The sequence below is a fragment of the Indicator indicator genome, chromosome 6 (assembly GCF_027791375.1).
Source record: "Indicator indicator isolate 239-I01 chromosome 6, UM_Iind_1.1, whole genome shotgun sequence".
Lineage (NCBI taxonomy): Eukaryota > Metazoa > Chordata > Aves > Piciformes > Indicatoridae > Indicator > Indicator indicator.
In genome coordinates this window covers 20,986,304-21,010,028 of record NC_072015.1, presented here as the reverse complement: position 1 = coordinate 21,010,028, position 23,725 = coordinate 20,986,304, and the positions used below count along the sequence as shown (strand labels likewise).

At 36.8% G+C, this 23,725-nt stretch overlaps 1 protein-coding gene across 1 annotated transcript in view; it reads right to left on the bottom strand.

Moving 5' to 3' along the window:
• SEMA5A (semaphorin 5A) overlaps positions 1–23,725 on the bottom strand; it is a 281,365-nt gene that overhangs the window by 173,062 nt on the left and 84,578 nt on the right. The window contains exons 3-4 of the mRNA XM_054381978.1: positions 22,085–22,184; positions 9,335–9,380 (exon numbers count right to left, since the gene is read on the bottom strand). Coding sequence (XP_054237953.1) covers positions 9,335–9,380; positions 22,085–22,184 — 146 coding nt within the window. The remainder of the gene's footprint in view (positions 1–9,334; positions 9,381–22,084; positions 22,185–23,725) is intronic.

Sequence of the window (23,725 nt, the reverse complement as noted above, 5' to 3'; positions counted from 1 at the left end):
TTCCTGTCTTCAAATAAATCCAAAAGAACAGTCGAACCACAAATCTTACATATAAATTTCATATATACATCTAAGATCAGTATTTCAACGCACATGTGTTTTTCAATTTTAATAAATAAAGTATTTCCATATTTTAACATGATTTATCGTTCCCAGGAATGACAACAGAAGCACTGTATCACGGTACCATCTGGGAATAAATCACAAAAATATTTCAGTCCTCTGTTCTCAATTCAGACCAAAAGCCTACACCATGACTAAATAGTGTCTTTCTCAGGTATTTAGGAGCCCCAGCCCACGTATTAGTTGGGCTGAAGAGCACTGACTAGGCAAGTAGAATGTTGGAAGCAGCAAAGACCTTCCCTTTGTGGCCTGAGCCTTGTATGAGAGCAGTAACCTCCTTCCTGCACACCACTGTATGGGCTCCTCACCCACCTGCATTCTTGTTGCAGGTTCCTCAGATCTTTTGTTCTCCTTAAGGTAGCAATAGAAGCGTCCATGTTTCTCAGCCTGAGTGCAGCTGTTTTGATTTCCTGAATATTTCAGAATTCTGCTTTTCCTTAATTGCAGCAGCAAAAAAACCAGTCTCCTGTCTCTTTCCTAGGGATGAAGGAAGTAGAGCTTTTTGCCTTATGGAAACAGCCAGCTCTTCCCATGGTTCATTAGCTATGCATACTCTTTACCAACACTTTCTCAAAGGCTCCCTAGAGCTCAGTGTTGAGATGCATATCATACGTTTTTCTGCCTATACACAAAACTGCTCCACTGTTTTTTTTTTTTATTCTCAGTTTAAATGTTGGGTGGTTTTGTAGTTCTTAGGTCAATGTCCAGGGACACGACGGATCACCCAGTGCCCTTAAACTAGGTACAGATGACTGCTAAGATACAGGCTTTAAGGTGAACTCGCCTCCTATATGCAGAATTGCCCAAAAGGATCTATGTCGATTCACCTAGCAAAACTATTGGACAGATCTCTGCAGTCCTGGAAAACACAATCCTCTGTGACTGAGAAAGTGTGTCTTTAAACCTAGTCTTTGAATATGCATGGCATAGAAACTGTGATTGAACTCAGCATTAATTGTTATAGGCCAGAACAGACAATGATGTTCTGTATTACTGTTTGTAAGCAAAAATAGATAACTACATTTGCAGATAATGTCTTATAGAGATATAAGGAGCTATAACCCCTTTCAAAGCATACTGCGTTTCCCATCTCTTCTAAATTGTTTAACACATCAGCATCAAGGTTCAAAAGGGTTTAAACTCTTTATCAGCAACTGCTTGTGGCAGACTCTCCATCTGGGCAAGAACAATATAAGAACAATCTGCTAATATTCCTGCACTTTTTCAGTACTTTCTTTTTTTCACAGAGACTGCATACAGTCTGATTCTCAAAGGAGAACATGTGTCTTTCCACAAGTACTGCCCTATTGTCACAGAATACTACTTTAATCCAGAATTATCTGCAATATGCCATGTTCCTATACAGTCCAGATATTTGGAAAGCAGCAGCTTGATCTCTTTTCAAACAGATGCTACTTGGCAATTACTCTTGTGCAGCTGCATTGGTATACTCATACTTATGAAACTGTAAACATGAGTGCCACCTTCTTAAGAAAAGATATTTCCAAAATCACTTTTAGTGCACATAACACAGTCTGGCTGACCACCATATACACCAGAAAAAAAAAATCTGAAAGGGCTAAATTGTACCACTATAAAATCCACACCAGCTGTTTCATGGATAGCTCTCTAAAATGTATGTACATACCTTTTGATATCACCTCTATTTCTCATGAGAACAATTGCATTCACATTGTATACTGAGCTCCCCATTTATGTTATAAATAAAACACAAATGCTTATTATCTATAAAAAGAGAAACTTTATTCCAGTGAAAGTGAAAAATTTTAGTACCTATTTTTCTTATTTACTGTGAAACCAGAACAGGAAATTACACAAAAGAAACACACAAGAAATACAGTCAAGCACGTGAAAGTAAGAAAGAAAAAGACAGAAATAAAAATAAATAAAAAAAAAAAAAAAAAAAAAAAAGCTAAGCTCCTCTAGCTAAATGGATGTGTTCCCACTCATTATTCTAGAAATGCACTTGCACTTCAATACTGGCACAAAACAATGACAGATACAGCAAACAAATGAAAAATGACAATGTCTCTCCCTGGATTTCTTTTTCTTTTGCCGAGATTTCTTTTTCTTCTTTTTTTCCTTTCATTTTCCAAAATGCTAACACATACTGGTAAGCCAAAGAAGCCGCAAAGCCCTGCCAATTTGCCAATATTCTTTTGCTTCACTTAAGACTCTTTCTAAATTTACATGACAAATTTCAGCTGTACTGAAGGTTAGACAATTACAAATTCTGGAGTCTAAGTATAGAAGCCAAGTATAAATGATTAGCAAACAGAGATGAGCAGAAGAGGAGTTATACTTCCAACTGGCTGCTTTGTATGCCCTCTCCACAGTTTTATAATGAGGGTCAGCATATGAACTCAGAATATCAAACAAATAGATGATAAATGTAACTACACTTATGTGGGTGAAAAATCTCATGCATAGGGAGACTATTCAGAATGAAAAGAGAATGAGTAGTTTGCCAAATACGACCAATGATGGTTTCAGAATAGTAGCCAATGATATGTAGGTAAATCTATGAATTCCAGCTGTTTCAGTAGCAACATTTTTTCAACAGAAATGGAGTACTGTCTGATGGTAATTAATTTCCCTCCAATAACACTCTGGAGTGAACATCAGGATTTCTGTTATCTAACATGGTTTATTTAGCTTGAAGAAGCCCCTTTCAGATGCATATAAAAGATGACATTTGGGTAAAGATGAGATGTACATGAAATTATGCATATCTAGCCAAATTCATCTTCTTATGGTTTCAATCAAGTTATGTTTGGTCAGAAACTGTTGTTCTGAGAGCAGAAAACAACATAATGAAAATGCTCATGGTATCACATAAAAAGAACTGGAATAGACTTAGACACCAAGTAAGTCCACCTCTACCTGACACAAACAATTAGATCTGGCTTCACAAATATTTCTTAACTATTCTTTACATTCCCAATTGTCTAACTCAATCATTTCTAGTCTTGCTATTTAATGAAATCCAACAGTCTGCCATGGAAAAGCATCAAGGTACTGTAGAGAAGTGGCATTGTGGTAGGCACTTTAGCTTTCTCTTTTTTTTTTTTCCCCTTAAACTCTTCTCAGCACCACCTTATACAAAAGGCAGCAGTTCAAATACCTCCTCAAGTTTTGCTCATCGCTAGCACCCAGGCAGAAGTTAGTATCTGTTCTATCAGCTTTTAGTCACCTCTGAGACTTGCTCACCTCAGTCTCCTTTGGAAATGTTTTATGAGCATTAGTTGACCCTGGTGCTTCCAAGCTTCTGAGGAACTTGGAACACCATCAAAAGCAACACTAACTTATCAACTCTGCTTATCCATTTTTCATTCACATATGCCAGGCACAAGCATGAAGGGCCCAAGCAGAAACAATACTTTAGTAGTTGATGCTCCCGTTACAGACAGAAGGGGGAAAACCATCTGTAATAGGGAGGAATACTCTCTATTCCCTTCATCCTTAAGACACCAGGCATCAGAAGACCTGAAGAGAGGGTTTCCTTCAATTGTTTCATCTGGGCTTATTCCTTCCTTATGGACCTGGATAGAATGCTAAATCTCAGTTTGCTTTGCATTTCAGTCTCACCAAACCACAGCTGTCAGAAATTAAGGCCATCCTTAGGTTTGTTCCCTTATACTTTCAAGTGTGACATAAGAGGTCTTTCCTGCATTTCCTTTTCTGCACAAGTAGCTTTACTCAAAATATAATAATTCATTAGGTTTCTTGCCTATATTTTGCAAATCAGACATCTATAGTAGCAAAAAGAACTCCAGGGCACTGTCCAAAAAATTAACTGTAAGGAGGGCCTGACTGACTTGAATGCCTGTTGAAAAACCATTCTCTCTAGACTGGACTAAACACCACCTTAGCCACAAGGGCAAATTAAGGTTATGAAAGCCTCTCACAAAAGACATACTATGATCCTAGTTTATAATAATAACACAATATTGCTATTTTTAAAATAGCAATACAACTCTGCTAAATATTGATTATGTTAAAAAATAAATTAAAAATCAAGTGTTGTTACAATTTTCCGTTACAATAATGGTAAAAGTTTGTAAGTGCTTCAAGTTTATATATATATATGAATTTATTTGCAAAAAAAATGCATGAAGTCAGATTCTCTCTTTGTTTAACCTTGATAAAAACAAATCATATATTCAAAGTATATTACAATTTACTTAATGCATTATTTAGCTTCCCACGTAGCCATTAATGACTCATATAAAAGTTAACTCTCATATGTAACAGTGTCCTGGGTTAAACAGCCCAGTCTCACAAGTCCCTCTTCCCCCACACAGGCAGGAGGGAAAGTAACACACACACACACAAAAACCAACCAACCAAACACCATAAACAAATAATACCCCCAAACAATTCTGTGTTGAGGTAGAGTTTTACTGGAAGTGATACAATATACAATTACCTTAGTCTGTTTGCAGAAAAGCACAGCAAAATGCAGAAGCAGCAGCAGAAGCCAGCAATCTCCAGCCCCCAACCTCTAGCCAGCACAGCGGAAAAGACCAACACCCCAAACCAGCAACTGGAAGTCGCAACAGGTACAGGAAGCCTCTCAGGTTACAATCTGAACGTCAAGGCCTGTGATACTTTGCTCCAGCTAGCACTTCAATTTTAAGATGGCATGATGGTATTAAATAGCATCAGCAGATGCAACTCAACCCCTGACAAACTAATTTCAGACAGTCTTGACACATGTAAATACCAGTAAGAATTCCCTTTGGTAACATTTATTCTCCCAAGTAGCTTCTTTACCTGACAATGCATAGATCCAATCCTGTCATCTCTAAATCCTTGAATGTCTGACTATTGTCTATACACTCACACACATATATATATACAAAACATCAAAATTATAAAATTTAAAGTTGAATACATGAAAAAGAACCTCCAACCTTCTTAGCCTGAATAAAGAATTTGAATTTTGCAGTATACAGGGGCCTAAAATTGCCTTTAAAAGGGGGCTTCAATATGTATGTATTTCTAACTGAAAGATGTGCAGATTCAGCATGAGAATAGAATCTCAGGAGGCAGGTGGGACAAGCTCATATTAAAACTTTCAGGCATCTCAAACTGACAATAAGCTTCATAGAGGAAGGATTAAGATGAGATAGGCAAGCTCGAGCATGTGACCTCTAAATGTCACAATCTGAGTTCATAAGGAAGTTCATTTTATGGATGAAGAAGAGATGCATGCATTCTATCAAGTTTGTGATGAGCTTATACATGCAGGCATGAAGAAATGTACATGGTAATTGTGACAAAGAATTTTATAAGCCAGTATGTATCAGCTTTCCACTCTTTACAGATACATCTGCAAACTTGTCATAAAGCCACGGTACAACAAACAATGTTTGAATTTAGAAGCTCACTTTTCAAAGGATTTGGGGGAAAAAAAGGGTGAAAAATACACACTCATTAGAATCATCCTCTACATGATGTCAAAGACCTACTATTAATCCTGTCATTGGCTAGATAGCACCTTTTAAAAAAAATTAAAACCAGATTTATTCACTTACACACTACTATTTAGATTTCTGCTTTTACATTTTAAGGAACATAAGAGTTTTTAGGAAATAGAGCTTTCATTTTGGTCAATGCTTTTATGCATTATTCTACTATTACTTGAGGAGAGCAACAGCAAAGCAAAACTCACAAAACAAACCCATGCAGAGTCACACTTCCATGTCTGTGAGCCTATTACTGATGTAGCGAGAGCTATGAAATACTTATCCTTCTACACTCACAGCCCAACGAGTGCTTCTTTCCTAATCCATGATCCCTACGCATGCATTGTTCCAACAGTCAGCTTTGAACAGCTTGACTCTTAGGCTTCTCTAGCAAGAGCTTAAAAGGCTTTCACTTGGTTTATTCTTCTTTATTCAGCTACACAAAGGAAACTGCTGAGACACATCAAACACTGGTTTGTGACAGACACTATCTCACTGCATAGTCCTAGCTGACATTTAGATACACATCCTGTCTGATGCAATCTAGTAGCACTCTAAGCCTCACTTTCACAAGAGATTAATTTTCACTAAAATGATGGGAACAGTACCCTTTTGATACATTAATCTCTATTCTCCGTTTCTTTTGTGAAAAATTGCATTTCAAATGGATGTCTGCTTTTGTTTTGTTTTTTTTTAAGGAAAGGTTATCTTGTGCTTCAAAACTATTTTTCCAGGTATAGACTTGCAGAAAATGGGCCACATGCATATTTCAGCCCAAAGTAATTTCTGCAAATGTTTGCAAATATGGAGTCATTATTTTACCTTTTTTTCCTATTATAAAACAACATCTGTTGATATTGCAATGTCTGATAGTATTTCAAAATAGCACTTTATAAAATATCTATATTTTAAAAAAATATGGAAATTTGAGAACAAAAGATTTGCAAAGATGCTCTTGCTATAACTAAATGATCCTTACTGTTCACATTTGTTGAATGGTATATGAAGCCTTTCATCTTCATAATAGCAGTCTACAGACACATTCCAACAGACACTTATGCATGACAGACAAGGAAACTTGTTTATACAAGTGAAAAGCATTAACAGTCAAGATTAATTTTTAGTCATTCCCTCTTTTTTTTCAGATAGAAAAATTCTATTAAATGATGAATCAAACTAAAAACAACCAACCAACCAAACAGAACCCACAGAATACCACAAACAAACAAAACCCAAAGCCAAACCCAAAGTAAAGAAGGTAAACAATCATGCTGCTTCCATGCTAGAAGAATCATCTGTGCATGAGGAAGAGTCAATAATTTTCCTCCTCCTTCAGACAAACAATAGCAAAGATAGAGCTTGAATAATTTTCTAAAATGATTCAATGATGGGTGTATTGTCTTGTTTACAGTTGTATTGCTCTTGTGCTACACTGAAAGCTGCTTGCAGCCAGCACTTCACCATGCGACTTTTCTCCCAGGTGTAGCAACACCATTTATTAGCTTTTGAAACATCTGCATGTTTTTACAAAGGCTGGTTCAAGCAAAGAAATCAAAGTGAGCAACCTAAGTAGAATTAAACCGAATTTTGACATTATTATTATGACAACTGCATGAAGAAAAAATGATAAAAGTTCTTTTGTCTGTGCATAAAGTGTCAGAGTGTCAGAAAACAGATGCCATCTAGCACATGCAGCATAAAGGAGTTAACCACAGTATGCTGTGTTTCTCTGTGAAATTCCATCATTCTGATCTGCAAGGATTTCATACAACTTTTACTTTGCTTCTCACTTCTGTTCCTACATCCTTCAATCATAAGAGAGTTTCAGGTTTTAAAGATCTGGAGCTTCAAAATACTGTAAAATTTAATTGCTAACTCAAACTTTATATCCTCTAATCCTGTTCAAAAGATTTCTTTCACCACAGGTGAATGTGAGAAACTTCACATGCTCTAAAGTTTCAGAAATCAAAGTTTAACTCTATTATACCTGAGGTAATCCTCCATGTAAATAAAATTTAAAGTCTGTAAATCTGTGACTCATTTGATAAACACTGTTTTGATTTTAGGCTGGTTTCAGATTGGTGGCCAGTAAGCTTGAATTCCAAGTTTTCACAAGAATGGTTAACGTCTCTTTCATTATTAACCCTTTTACACAGAGATTGTCTTCACATCTTAACATTTTACAACAAAGGCTGAGAACATTTGTACACATTTAAGGTTCAAGATTTGTAAGAAGAGTTCAGACAAGTAACAACCAGTAAGGATAGCAATACTGACCCTTGATCTGCCCTGGGGTACTTGCATTGGTTAAATGGCCTCTGGGGACCTCTCCCAAACCTACTTTTATGACTATAAGATCAGTGACTATCTTCATACTTTCAGACCAGATTACAAGATGACCGATGTGTGTTGTGTAATGAGTTTGGAAGTCCTAAACATTCTGGCTTACTCGGATCAAAACAAAGGCTTCAGTCACCTCACAGCTGATTTAGACCTGCCATAACTCACACATCCAAGGAAACACATTTTTGGGTAAGTGATCTCCTAGGGTATTCTGACAGAACCAGAAGGGAAAAAGAGAAGAAGAAGAGGAAAAGAATATCAGTGAAGGATGAATATTAAAATAGTCATAACAGTACATTTAAAAATAAGGGGAAAGTGTTCAGTACATGGGGTAGAAGTAGTAAAGATATTCCATAGCAAGAAAACAAAAGTTACATGCTTTGGTTCTGATTTAGAAACACAGTCTCCCTAAAGGGTTGTGGGAAAAGGTCTGAAGACACAAGAGCAAACCAGTGGTGCTACAGGATTGAAGATGGAGTATGAAACTTTACCAAAAGTCAACTTGAGAAGACCGTTTAAAGGTTTCTGCACGTTCATAAGACCAAAATGTAGTAACATAGTATAAGATCAACAGTATGATTTCTGTCCTCATTTTAGATTATGTGCTGACTGGGGTGGGAGGATGTTTGCTTAAATCAGTCAGCACAATTATAAACCTCTGTAGGCTACATAGTCCTCTTTCATGAATAAGTTCAGCCTGCTGATATTTATCCTAACAGAGGAAATCTGTGAACTTTCTTCTGTGAATTGGCAGAATAAACTACAACAGCACTATCAGAGATCTGAGTGCAGCCACTAGAAGTTCACAGTACAATAAACCGATCGGGGATTCTCACTTACCTATGAAACCTAACTGCTTCTAAAAGGTTTCATTTCACCTAAGCTCTAAGAAGTTTTAAACAATAGATACTTGCCTTACACACAATATTGAGATTATGCTGTTTATGATAGACTTCTTCCTTGAAATGTTGCTGTTTTGTTTGCCTAACTTTAGCAAGCATTAATGAATTTTACCATTGTTTAAAAAATTATCCTTTCTCCACAATAACCATAAATTCTGAATACAGAAGATGCACAATAATAAGCTAAAGCTTTTTTCTAAAAGAACAATACTTCCCAGTCTCCATTTTTGTTATAGATCCACTCTTAACAAAACCACAGCAGAGGCAACATCAGGATTGTATGGCCTGGGTCAAACTCTAATCTGGAATTTAAATGGATTATATGACTTACATAACACAGGGCTGCAAAGTCAACCAAAACAGATGCATATTTTTCTGTAGTTATGAAGTTTATGAATATTTTGATAATCTGATTTAAAACATCTGCTTATTTATATTATGGAAAGGAACAAAGAAAACAGACATAAAACATACCTGTATTAGAGAAAGATCCTCAAGCTGCAACCTGAAGAGGTAGTTTCTGAGGTTAAAAAAAAAAAAAAAAAGGGAGATAGAAATTAATTGTTACTAGTGTTTAAATAAAAACATAACAAATATATAAGACAGGAAAAATTAAAAGTGACTGAATTCAGTCTGGACTAAATTCTTTCAGAGACTGTCTTGATATATAGCCTTTTGGGCTAAGGCAATTTTGAAAACAGATTTTCATCTTAAAGGACTGGCTGTGTGTGAATGAAGTAGATATTTGTATGGCATGCATGTACATCTGAGTCATTGTTCCAGTCTTTCTTTAGAATCAATAGGAAGAAATAGTGCATTGACAGATTCAAGGGACCAGTGTTAGATGTCTAAACGAGAATAAGAGGACAGGCTGATAAAAGCTCTTCACAGTGATGGGAACCATATGCAATTAGCTCATCCACAGATAGGTAAAGTTTGAAGCAAATGGTCCCAGTATAATGGAGTTTCTGTAGAAGCCACAGAGTTTTCACAATTCTAATTGAAGTTCTGTCACAACTGATCTAATTTATTTGAAATCCAAGGAATTTTTTACAAAAACAGTAGGAGCTACACACAAACCAAGCATATTATTTTAAACTATCATGCTTTTACTGCTGAAAGATTTCTCACTCCACTCTTTCTCCTACGGCAGTACCATTGCACCTCCAGAACTTGGGACTTCAAGACAGAACACAAAGGCACTGACATGTGGGTCAGAATCCTCAGAGAGGTAAGCATGCCTCACTGACCAAAACCACCTCTTTCAGCACGTACTGGTGTAACAGATGTGCACTACCACAACTCCTCCCAACTTACTGTGTCTATCTAGCTAAAGCAGATGTCTTCTTACACCTGTTCTGATAAACCAGCTTTGTTGGCCATGCTCATAGTATCATGTCATGACTTTCATAAAATGAGCAAATACTACACCATCTCTGAACTGATTTCAGCACATCCTTCTCTAATGCAGATTCTCTTTTGTGCTAGGTCTGAAACAAAGCAGTTCTGTGCTCCATAACCATACCCCATGAACATTGTTTTTCTTCTTTCTTTGTTTCTTCTCACATTTCTTTTTTTTTTTCATTATGTCTCCTTTTTTTAAAAAAATCTGTTTAGTCCTCCTCTGCCTAATTTTTATCTTAAAGCAATTCTGATTTTCCGATGCCACTACAGACTGATTTTATAGATAAAAAGGAAGAACCTTCTGAAAGACCAACATAAATTAGTTCCATTTGAATTTATTCCTGAAAAATCAGTAACATTGACTTATAAGATTTCAACAACTTCACTCAAAATAACAAAAAAAAGATGAATAAGTGCAATATTCACAAATTATCTGCAATATTATAGCCAATGCAACTGGGCTGACTATAAACTAAATTAAAATTAAGCCCTTTTTTTGAGATAATAATTCTAATTTTTTCTGAAGGAGTATGAGGTATTGTTAATGGGTATAGATGGTCAGGACCTGTGGTTTATATCTGTTAATTTTTTTTAACGAGCTGGCACGGGGTGGAGGAGGAACAAAACCAAACTCTGTCTAAAACCACTTTTTTTTCCAAAATAGGTATCTCAGAAACACAATCACTATCATGCCCAGCTTTATTTATGAACTCTGGCATGCAGCTATGTTTATTTATTTATTTATTGAATGTGGTACATTGTGGCCTACCTAAATTGCAGACTTTTTTCTAACCCATCCACACTCTCTCTGTAAGTACAAAAAAAATACCTTCCCATGTGCAAAATGTCTTTGTCAGAAATATTTAGCAGGGAACATAAACACTGCTCCTCACCTCATTGTATAATAGCTTCCATTAACGATCATTGACTGTGTTTACTTCACTCTAGGTACCAAAAGTAATAAAATTTACACTTTCACTGCTATAGCAGATCTTTTTTTCCACTTACAAGAAGCAGAACAACTTATTTCTTCCAGAAAAAGATTCAACTAGCATTCTCAGCAGGTATAAACTGTTTTCTTAAGCCAGTGGTATCAGACTCACAGAAGTGGCACATGAGTGTTCCATCTCACTCTACAAATAAATGTAGTCTCTGTTGCGGGATGTATGAGCAGACAGCCTGGTCTTACAGTTTAATTTTTTGGATCAGTACAAATGCAATAGCTTAACATTACAAGGCATGCATCTCTAATAAGCAAGAACTCATTCAGAAGGGGCACATATGACAAAAAAAAGAAATCTTAAAAAATACAAGTGTGACAATGAAAAACCACACTGGAAATATGACATTAATAAATCTGAAAAAGTCAATGCCAATTTTTATGATGTGCGAAGCCATTATGGTGTCACAAGAAAGGTGACGATACTTTTCAATATGTCATTGAGATTATGCTCTGGGTTGCCATTTTCAACCTCTATTTAGCTTTATTCTAGTGTATTTACGCTTTGAAGGCAACGAAGAATGTGAAATAAAAATGACCATGCACATTTCTGAAGCATAGATATGGGCCTCTTAGCACACAAGCTTTTTGTCTCTTGTCCAAAAATGGTGGTAATAAAGGGAAGCCAAATACAGCTTTACATACTGGAATTAAACTGATATGACACTGTCAGTAATTGGTAAATTTGTTTCTATTTGATGCTTAATGAATGAGGAAAGCAAATACGCTACATAAATTTGCAAACAGAAGGACACTGTAATGAGAAGAAAACACAGTTAACTGAGATAAAGCAGCATCCTACATTTTTTTTTTCAGATAGCCAGGAGATAATAAGCATTTTGCGTTACATTCACAGCAATGAACAAACTTTCCTAGCTGAACTATGATGACTAAAATCTGTTAATTAAGAGCCTGCTCAGACCAAATGACAAAAGATTTCCACTGGTATCAGTGGGAACTGAATGAAGCACACAAAAAAGCACACTCCAGTCATCTAGACAACACCACATTTTGATCTATTGCAGTGAATACATTCAGTATGACTACAGATAAAAATATTAAACTAATCTTCTGTATGTTCCCGAACAAGTCCGTATCAAAACTCAACTGAAAACCCTATACAGAAGTATAGTATGTTGGCAATGGTTGTTAAATCCAGCAGAGCACCCTTTTCTTTGTAAAACAGCAAGCTATATAATGTGAATGAAACAACAATAAATACTGCTGCATTAAACACAGACATTAATTAGAAAAACATTAAAGTACCATGTCCAGCTTAATAAAATGTCCCATAGATGAAGCTTTTGAAAAACTCAGAAGGTAGCAAAAAAAAAAAAAATCTACCCCACCTCAAGTCCCCATATGCATCTGCAATTGAAAACCTGAATCAATAAACATACCAGACACCCTGCCAAACCTCTTGGAATAAAATAGTAAAAGATTACTTCCTGTGCACTTTTTTCAATGAAATATTACACATGAAAGAAGATAATTTTATTCAAAAGGAAAACATATTAAATCTAAAATTGAAGTATAAGCTCTTCAAGAATTCACTATTTAGCAATAAGTCATAATTCCACAGTGAAATTGGGAAAGTTCTGAGTAAAACCAATTCTAGTTCAACAATTGGAAATAAACCAATCAACCACTGGAAATAAACCAACCTAAAAAAAAATAAGTAAGAATAGGAGGAAAGGAGATAACATAAATGAAAACTGATGACATAGAAAATGTTTGTTTAGATTTTAAGTTATCATAGGAAATACAAACAAAAAAGATAAGGATGATACATTGGAAACAAAAAGAAACCTAATTAGTGGCCTAGTTGAACTCTTGTACGAAAATGGCCAAATTATAACAATGAAAAGCAGAATGGCCAATAAGTAAGTTTTTTGTCTGCATTTTACAAGAAATTGAAGTCTCAGCAAATAAGAATAATGACATAAGTAGCTTAGATATGAAAACAGCATACATGAAAACACAGAATCATAGAATGGTAAGGGGTAAAAGGGACTTTTGGAGATTGTTGCCATGGCCTTCTCTAGAAAAAGTGGAAAGGCAGCAGTGCTTTGCATCTCTGGAGCTCTCTCTCCTCCTGAAGTCCCAATATGCCATATTATCTCAAATATGAATTACTGTCTTCTCCTGTTGGCCCCTCTTCTTGCACAGAGCACCCAAGTTCCCCAGCTGGAGATGGCCCCAGAATATTTGTCACTTGTGCACCTCTGATGCATACAGACCAAGGCTTTTTCTGCATATTATGCTTTAGTCCAGATAAATTTGTGAGCTCAACAAATAGTTATTAAGTTGTTGGGGTCATCTTTATCCTGAAACATCACCTTGTGATAGCAGATCCTCTATTATCTCAAAACAATGCATGTGGCAGAGCAGAGCTGATAGCCCATACTTATTCTATTTGTCTCAAACATGACAATACCTGGTCTTGAATAGACAGGGTTATGGTCTTAATAGCTCTGGAAAAGTGCTGCTGGCTGAGCAGATGGTCTAACCATGAAGAGAGATAATTTCTGCAGAGGCAGGAATTCCCTCTCTCTCATGCACCACCTCTCTGTGATTTGGAGACAACCCTTGTCCTTCTCCCCCAGTCCACCCCCCCAACTTCTGGGATCCACGTGTTGCATTTACCACAGAAGACCCTGCTGAAATGTACACTCACCACCAAGAGTTTGGACTATTCCTGTGAACATCCTTGCTGGATCCACAGAGTGGTGATACCTTTTTCTCTTATTAACACTCTCTCTTTCTCTCTCTCTCGATATATATATATAGATATATATATACACACACACACACACACATATACATACATATATATGTATGTATATATTTTGTCCTCTCCCTTTTTCTTCCCATTTTCCCTCTGCACCAGTCCATTAGTCCATTACCAAGAGTTTTCACTAGCTCTAATAAACCCAACTCATCAGCTGTTTCGTGTCAGTTTGCTTTGTTATTCCAGGGTAATTTTCGAATCTTAGCAAGACAGCCCCTACTGCCCAGAGTTGGCCCAAGATACCAGGTCATGACACACCTCTACCAAAACATTAATCATGTATGTCATAACTGTGACTTACCAAATTTTAAAATACTTTTTAATGTGGCAATGCAGATGTCAAAGTACGTGCCCTTGTTTTTTACATTTTGGCAAACATGGCATACACTGCACAATACCCACCCACATAAACAGGGAAGAAAATCCTATATTTTCTTATTACCATTTCATTTTTCAAAACATTCATCTTCTGTTTCTTTTCAAGATTAATTTGCCATTAAATTTAAATGATGCTGCTATATCTCCTACAAAAAAAACCTCAAACCAAACCAAACCAGAACAAAATGAACCCTGCAATAACAGGAATGGACTTAAACAGAAATTTTAGACAATTCACATCTGTTGTGGACTCTTTTCCTACAGCAATTAATTCTGGCACAAAGTTTGCTTGAGCAGATGAGCATTTTGGGGTGGAAAGTGGGTGGAGGGAGAAGGCAAAGAACCTAATGTAGCCAAAGATTTGGGGGTTTGTTGTTTGTTTGGGTTTTTTTTTGTTTTGATTTGTTTATTTTATAAAGAAAAGAAACTGTGACAACACAATTATAAAAAAAAAATATGTAAGTGATCATATTAATGCTGTAAAGATACTAAAAGGAAGGAGATACTAAACTCAATAGCTCACATTTTCAAAGCCACCCTTGAATTTTCCCTCTGTGATCACACTGTAGTCCTCTGTTAGAGCCATTCCAACAGAGCACTTCCCTTCAGTGAAAACTTGCTGTACATGGGAAATTTAGAAGCTGGATACACACCACAGTACACATTGTCGACACACATCTATATAAAATGTATATACATATATAAATGTTTATATAAATACACATTCAAATATATTTGCTCCCATAAAATTCTGAGAGATTAAGTCACGTGCATTGTATGCTTCATTGCACTGTTAAATTGTCTCTTGGAATGAGAACTGAGTCCACATGCCTGCCTAGCATCTGAGCAGCCCTCTTACAAGGCAAGGGCAACCACAATGGCACAGTGGTAACTCATGCAAGGCACCTATGCTTCAGAGGCAGTGAAGAGCCCTTCACAGACCTAAGAATTCTCCTATATCATGATTATCAGCCTCTGGGCAGCTGGTAGCTCTCTGTCCTGCATTTCACTGCTGTAAAAGCACACACAAGTAGACAAGTTCAGCACGGACCAAATTGCTGGAGATGTAGGACAGAAACCATATGTTTAGACTAATATTCACTGCAGAAGAACAGAGCAGCAAACTGACATGACAACCTAGGAGAACACAGTCTAACCAGGAATCACTAGAAGGCATAAATTGCCACACTCTGCAGCAAGACACATATGACTGCTAGAACAGATCAAGTGTATATACATAAAGTCATTATTTCAATCAAAGACGGGTACTTTCAGGACATCCCTCATCTGATGCAATTTCTAAAGGATTGGTGTTCACTCACTCCTGTTATTTCTCTTTAATTTTACCTCAAGCCAACTCTAGCACTCCCCTGATGAATCATGTTAGTTCCACTAATTAAAAAGGTAAGACATCACAAGAAAATGAGTAAATTTGGTGGGGCCAGTGAACTGACTATTGTTATTCTGCAATGAGACTATTATTAGATCTGGTGTAAAGGAGGGGAAAGTTGCATAGCAGAACAAGGGATGAGCAGGAGTGGTACAAAGCATCAGCTTTTAAAAACATTTAGGAAGCTATTGCCAAGGTAGGAGAAACAGGACAAGGAGAATGACCTTCCTCTTTCTGCAGCAGTATGATACTTTCTCTTAGATTTCACATTAAACCTTACTTTAGCTCAGAGCAGACCAGTCAGTGGAAGGACAGACTGATTATCCTAAACCAAGTGTAAAATGAAACCCAGATGGGTATTCAGAGAATAGAGCACTAATTCCTGGTGCCTGTATATTTTCTCAATATGTAGTGCTCAGAGCATCTCATTAACCAGAAGCTCTCAGATTCTCCTGCTGGGAGCAGACAAAAGCAAGCAGCACACCTGTACAGTTATGTATTCCTTTATTAGAGGTTCTTAAGCTACTGTTAATGAATCCTTTAATTTGCCTTTCTGTTATTATGGCAAGTAGTGGTAATGCTTCAAATTAACGTTCCCAAATACACATCTAATTAAGTGAAAAGGCATACTGTAACAGTCTTTCATCAGCAAGATATGGAGTGACTGAGGCAATAAGCCACCTCAAAGCAAGTTATAATCCTCAAAGCAAGTTTAATTAACTTGCAGGAGAACATACAGGAGAAAGCCACCATTACTAGGATGTTCTGTGTAAGAAATATATCTATAAATAAATAAATATTATCCATTTTTTTAAAAAAGCTGAATAGCTTTGAGACCCATTTCTGTTAAGTAACTATGTAATTTTCATGTATAGCTGAAGTTCAAGCCCAACTTGAACTTTAATAAATAAATAATCACATCTTAAGAATGAACTCCAGCTGGGTTCCTACCGGTTCATAATTTCAAGCACAAGAGACTTGGGAAGAGGATTACTTCATTTTTCCGTTAAATAAACAAGTTTACTCTGACATAATTATTCTTGCATGGTCTGAATAAAAGCATTAAGAAAAAAATATATTTTAAATGTCACTAATGAAAACAAAAAAGAAAAAGGGGGAGAGAGAAAAAAACGATGGATTAAAAGCAAAATGTAATTACTTAAAACTTTAACTTTTTTTGCCCTGACCTCATTTCTCCTAACAAGGAAGAAAAAAAATGCAATGTAGAGTTTGCCAGGGCAATTCAGACACTACTGTATCCTTCCCCTGAGCTGGTCCTTTCTCCCATCAATTCACCCTTCCAAAAAAGAGGCAAAGAAAACACTGCAGGACATATGGCAAAGCACTTAGTAAAAGAAGGTTGTTCTTGGAGAAATCCATTAATCTTCATGCTTATTGGCATTTCAAAATACAGAAATCATTATCATATTTGTTTAGAAGTAAGGTCAGTCCACTAAATAACACACAGAGAAATGTTCTGCTGAATATTTTATCAGGATTTATCAGAATAGGATAAGCAAGCAGTCTCTCATTTCCTTGACCTTACTGAGGAGCTAATGCCCTGAGAGTAATCCTCCACTGATGCCACCTAATTATAAAAGTAAATTCTGCCCTGCCATATGAGGTTTTTTTGAAGTAAACAAATGAATTCCCTATAAAGTTCACATTGCAAAAGAATTCATTCATTTCTATCTGCCAGGTCATATGTGATGTTAAGAAAAATGCCTGGGGCAAATTTTGAAGATAGTTTCATGGGAACAGAGCTATGTTGCTGTGTCAAAAGCCAATGATCTTTGCAATGTACTAACAATTGTCTCACATCCACATTGAATTTTTTCCTCAGAGTATTTCTCATTGCTTATTTTTCTCCCATTTTACATAACTGTATAATCTCATACAATTTAGCATATACCTATTAAGAGAAAAAAATCCTTTTACATTAAAATCCAGACTGTATTCACATAACACTGAAAAGTCTGTCATATTCTTCAAATTCAAAATTTGCAACCATAATAAAAATCATTCTTCTTACCTTAACTTGGGTCTATAAACTGAACTGCGATTTTCGCTTGTCTTCACTATGCACTTTGGACTGTTTTATCAAAGTCAGGCAAGATAAATTTCTCTCTTTGCCTTTTTCTCTGCCTGTCCTCACCCCCCCTACACTCCAATCCCCCCATTTCTGAAAGCTATCTAAATGCATTTTTCTACATAGACAATTTGTGCAAAAAACTCCCAGGCAAGCGGAGCAACTATAGGTTGCTACTGAGATCCATGCTAACTCATCAGTTATCTTAGAAGGTAATCCCTCTCCCTCTGAAGCCCTCACCAACAGTACACATGTATCTCTTTTTGCACAGCAGGTTGATAGGAAACCAAATGACAGTGTTGTAAAATAGTATGACAACAATTATTCTTCAGATCCAGGGCATGTTATTAAGCAGATCTCTTACACTGGAAGGTGTGAAGGATTGTCAAGTGAGTCTGACACACAGATATTAAACTTGAAAGTTGAGCTAGCTCCTTTCACAATTTCAAACAGGAATTTTTACCAAACCTGTATAGGAATAGCCAGAAATTGAAAAGTTGCTACCAAAAGCCATTGGACTTCATGGCAGGAAATGCATACAACCTAAGAAATACATACACTCCCCGCAGCTGAGATGCAGGATTTGTGAGGAATCTGGAAGGTGCACAACAAAATGGGCCACAGTTACTCCTTTCTATCGTGTTCAGAAAAACATGACTGCACGCTGTAAAAATGAATCAGACTGAGCCCAACCCAAACTTCACTGAGATCAGTAGCCTCTCTCTCTAATGGGGGTGGTGGGAGAGGGAAAGGGGTGATGGATCCAAATTTTAGGCAACTCCTCAGCATAAGGGAAATACCAGTGTCAGGGTGGATTGGATGAGTAAATTGAAGGTCTGTGTTAGTACTGGAGTAGCGACATTTGTAGATCACTGCAGATGGTGTAAAGCTACTGAAATACAGCTAGGACACAGGATTAATCAGCTAGGCCTAGAAGACAACCCAAGATGGGGGAGCACATAAAATTGTGAAAAAAATTATTTCTGCACAGCAAATACAGAACACACACACATATCAGAAAAGCACCTTTATTTCCCAGACTGGACAGGCAAGACTAATTTTAGCAATTCAGTATTAGTAATGACCTTTCTGATCATTGCTATATACTGCTATGGCAAGTAGTATAGAATAATGCCCTTCATATATCTAGAGATTGCTATCTCAAAAATATTTCTGTTCTTGTTTTGGTCACACTAATAAAATGTGACAAAACTCATTGTTTCTTGACCAAATTACCCATGGCCCATTTAAACTGATTTAGTTCTCTGCCAACTCTACTGTGACGTTTATACAGCAATTTCCTTCCCTAGATGTATTTGCTGATGGATTTATGGGCAGACACTGTGCACACACTCAGCCTGTTTTCCTGCACTACAATTCCAACCCTCTTCTCTTGACTTTTAGCTGCCTTTCCCTAAACCTCTTTCAAATTTTGGTTAAGTACATATAAGAAGACTAATGTACACCATTTCAGTTTAAAATCTCTTAAGGATCATGTGCAATGACATCAATACTTCCCTGTCACTACAGGAGACACCTTTTGAGGCATCATAGGATCATACCTACCTTTTTATAACATTGGCAGCTCCCAACTGGAATCCAGTTTGGATCCCAGCTGGGATCTTCACTGGCTTGCATATTAAGACAGACAACACATGAACCTCTTTAAAGGCTGTAGAACTTCAAAAATCGAAGTGAATCATCCATAGTAAACATTAGTAATGGAAAAGGGATTCAAGAATTTCCAGTAGTGACAGATTATGGCAACATTATTTTGTTTGGTTGATAAGACAGAACTTATGGGGAAGAGTTCACTTACACTCCACTAAAGTGACAAAAAAATCAATTATAAACTTGAGGTGAGCCAAGACACTGGTCCTGGCTGTGAAAATCATATATCTGATGTAGAAGAACACTATCTTAACTAAAGCAGAAGCTTCAAGGTGCAAGCATGACTACCTGGTTTTCTTTGGATGCTCGACAAGTAAATCATAATGAGAATACTTACTTTGGCTGTGCAAACAAAGTAATGTAAGTTTATTTGTACCTTTACAAGTGCCACGGTGCACATTTCCCTTCTCTACCACTAAGTGGAACTTTTAGCTCTTCAGATCTTACAGAAATCGCATTGCACGTATTTAGTCATTTTTCAGTACTGAAGTGTTAGTATGAGAAGATAATTAAAAAAAAAAAAAAAAAAGGTTGAAATGTTCCAAGAGACATAACTGTATATTTCACCAGGGAGGAGGATTTAAGAGTACATTCCCTTCACTGTCTTTATGACAGCACATCTGTGGCTTAGGAAAGAAAATTAATTTTTCTAACGGCTCTTCAGATATGTGAATCCTGTGAGGCAGATGTGTAAGAAACTTCTACTAAAATTCTATTCACAGGCCGTAATGTAAGCATGGTAATATTAATGTTCAGTTCATATGGTCCTGAATGGTAATTACAACCAGGATTTTAAGGAAAAAAAACAAACATCAGCGTATCCAGTTAAGACTATGAAAGGCTGCAAACACCACTTATGCAAACAAGGAGAAAACCTGATATCATATTCACAGTGAACATGTTCATTCTACATGGTAGTGGGGACAATATGCAAAAGGTGTATAATCAGCAAGAACAACACTTGCATTTTTGGGATGCACCCTGAAAAGTGGCTGCTAGTCTCTGAACCTATGACTCCATGACATACGACGACTTTCATCCTATTATTTGGCACAATGCTTCAAGAAATGAAAATGACACACCAATATCAATAACACAATTGGAGAAACCCACTGACACAATCACTCTAAAGAGACCACTGTGGAAAAGCTTAGAATTTAGAATGGAAATGTAGATTATGGAAAGGGAAAATCCAATACTTTCTGTGAGTGAATAATAGTCAGCTATAGTGGACCATGGAAACCAAAAGTTTCTATTGCAATTTTAAAAACACTGAACATTAATATTAATTTTGCAATTTTAGCCTGAACAAGAGATATGAAGCTCTGAAACATCATTAACTTTCAGAGAAACCAAATGAATCCTATTACTTTTACTGCATTGGGTCTATTTCAAAAGGCAGAATCAGCAGCATTTTTTTCATAGTCACTGACTATTCAACAAAATCAACCAAAGCTTATCCCAGGGTGATTCAAAAGTCTTCATCAAAAGCACATGTTTAAATGACCATATTCTTTGCTGAGACCTGGCACCCAGATGAGCAGAGTTTGGAGGAAAAAAAAAAAAGAGGATAAGAAAGAAAAAAAAATAATATTTTTTGTTGTTTATTGAGATCTATACAGTGTGCATCAATCCAACACATAGTTTCATGGGACTGAGGAGAAGCTCATGCAGCCAGCTCTGACTCAGAAATTTTGCCCCAGGAGATACACAACTTCCATTAGCACATGGGAGAAAAAAAAAAATCAAAATAAAAAATCACAGTGCATTTTAGGATTCTATTTTGAACCTCATTTTGAACTAAGAAATGATTGGGAAACAGAAGTACATTCCAGTGCTAAATGTAACAGAAAAATGAAGTGACCAAAACTTCGTTAATTCAAGAGTAAATTGTACTCAGGGGGTACATTTAAATAATAAGTTTAGATGGATACATTTATTTGCCTACCAAAATGTTTTACTATACTTCATAGGCTAAAAGAAGAAAAAATGGTGTTCAAGGACTGTCACTGCTTCAATGTTGACACCTAAGACAGTGTTATCGTTGATCACAGCTTGCAAAGTACTGCCCTACTGTGCAGAAATTATGATTATCACCAATTTTACCACTAATTCTGCAATCTTTAACAGATTGTTCCCGGCCTTGTATTGAATAATTATTAGAAATCATCCAAGCACAAAGAGCCATACTGTGTTGCCAAGTTTAGGTAACTGTTTTCACACCGTCATACAGCATCTGCCTGTTCTACTGTATTCATCCAAAGCTTGAGAGTACTCAAGGACAGTCCTCTTAAAAATGAAAATTGTGTAAGCTACTAGGATCCCAGATATCAGGCAGTCCATCTTTTCAAATTTGGTCAAGAACAAAAAATATAAACAAACATTATATTCAGTTTAATAAGTCAGGAAGGCAGGGGAATCACAGGAGAGCAAGATAATTACTTATTAACAGAGAACAAAATGTAGTCTGATTCAACATGAAAATAAAACAGATTTCTCACCTTGCTCCAGCAATAAGCTCTTTCTGTCCTGGGTCAAACGTTAACTGTGAGAAGTCCACAGCATTTTCTGCTTTGAATACATGTAACCAAGGGGCAATTTCTAAAAGCAATCAAGAAATACAACTGTTACTGTAAATGTCATAGTTGTAGTACATCAGGTAGGAAACACTAAATTTATAGATACTGTGTGGCTCCAAGTTTTCTCAGTATGGTCCTTCATGAAACATAGGAGACTTTTACCACCATACCACACAATTTACACCACAGGCCTGTAAAATATATAGAGCAATCACCTATATCAGTTTTAATGATGAATTCCAATTTTGGTCTTATTTATAAGTCAGATGTGGTTTTCCTCCTCAGGTAATGCAGAAAACAGCACTGCAATGCACTAGTACATACTCCAGTGAAGTCAGATGAATTTTCCATGCATTAGAAGCAGGTGAGGACTGGGGGTCTGGCATAATCTATGTTTATCCATTTCTCAGCCAGTGTATCTAAAACCTACACAAATTATCTCAGACATTTCCCACATGGACATAGAATATGCACATGTTCTTGACAGAGAAAATGCACACTCACTCCCAATCAGAAACAGCTCTCACTTCCAGGAGATGCAGAGAGATTACTTTTCTTTGTATCAAGCTCTGTGACTAACATATAAAGCGATGTTAAACCATTTTATAACACATATCCTATGGAGAAAAAAAAATTAAAAAAATCAGAGCTTTAAAGACAGAATAAAGTACCCAGGCTGAGAGGCCAACCAAACCAGTGGACAGAGCCCACAAGAGGGGTTGAAAGGCCAATTTAGGACATGGGTTTAGTCCCTTGGCTGCTATGTTCTCCTTTCTCATGGTTGCACAGGCCATGGGGAATTTGCATTCTTCAGGATGGCAGCCACAGCTCCATGGGCTCTCTCTGCCTATGCTCCTGCCCAGAGGTTTCTGCCCAGAGGTACAAGCTTGCAGAACCACACACAGGTCTACTCTTAAACTGCCAAAGTACAACTCATCCTATCAGTGCGTTATTGTTCAAATCTGTGTTGTTGTGTATAATATGCAGACCATTGGCTGAAAACACCAGACTCACTGTGAAAAAAGTGTTCTCTGGAAGAGCTACAAAACAAGCAGTTGAGACTGGGATTACTTCAGCTCTACATTGGTATGGTAAATGAGACCTTTGGTCGCATGTAAAATGAGGAAAGCAGTAGCTCCCCATAGCGTGGGGGAGTACACAGAACTATTGCAGTGCCAGAAGCCTGAGATTCAAGAACCCAGTTGTCTTCCATTTGTCTTTCCGTGTCAGCAAGGCACAATAAAACTTCAAGGTAGAGCAAGCAGGTGAGTGAGAATATTTCCAGGTTTGGAGCAAGGGGCCAAGAGCCAGGCAGGGCAAGGCAAGCTCTGTCTTGAACAGAATGAGGACTTGCTAAGAAATCTCTCTGAAATCTGACTCCCCACTGTCCCTCAAAGTATACATTATTTATCCTGTCTTTGTTGCGCACAGCATCACTCTTGCTTAAGGTAACAAGGTCAGGAAGGGTAAATGGCAGCTAGTGCTGGGCTTTTTTTTCAGCAAACACTCTGAAGCCATATCCCATGTGTGTCACAACAGCATCAAAAGTCAAAAAGGAATAAG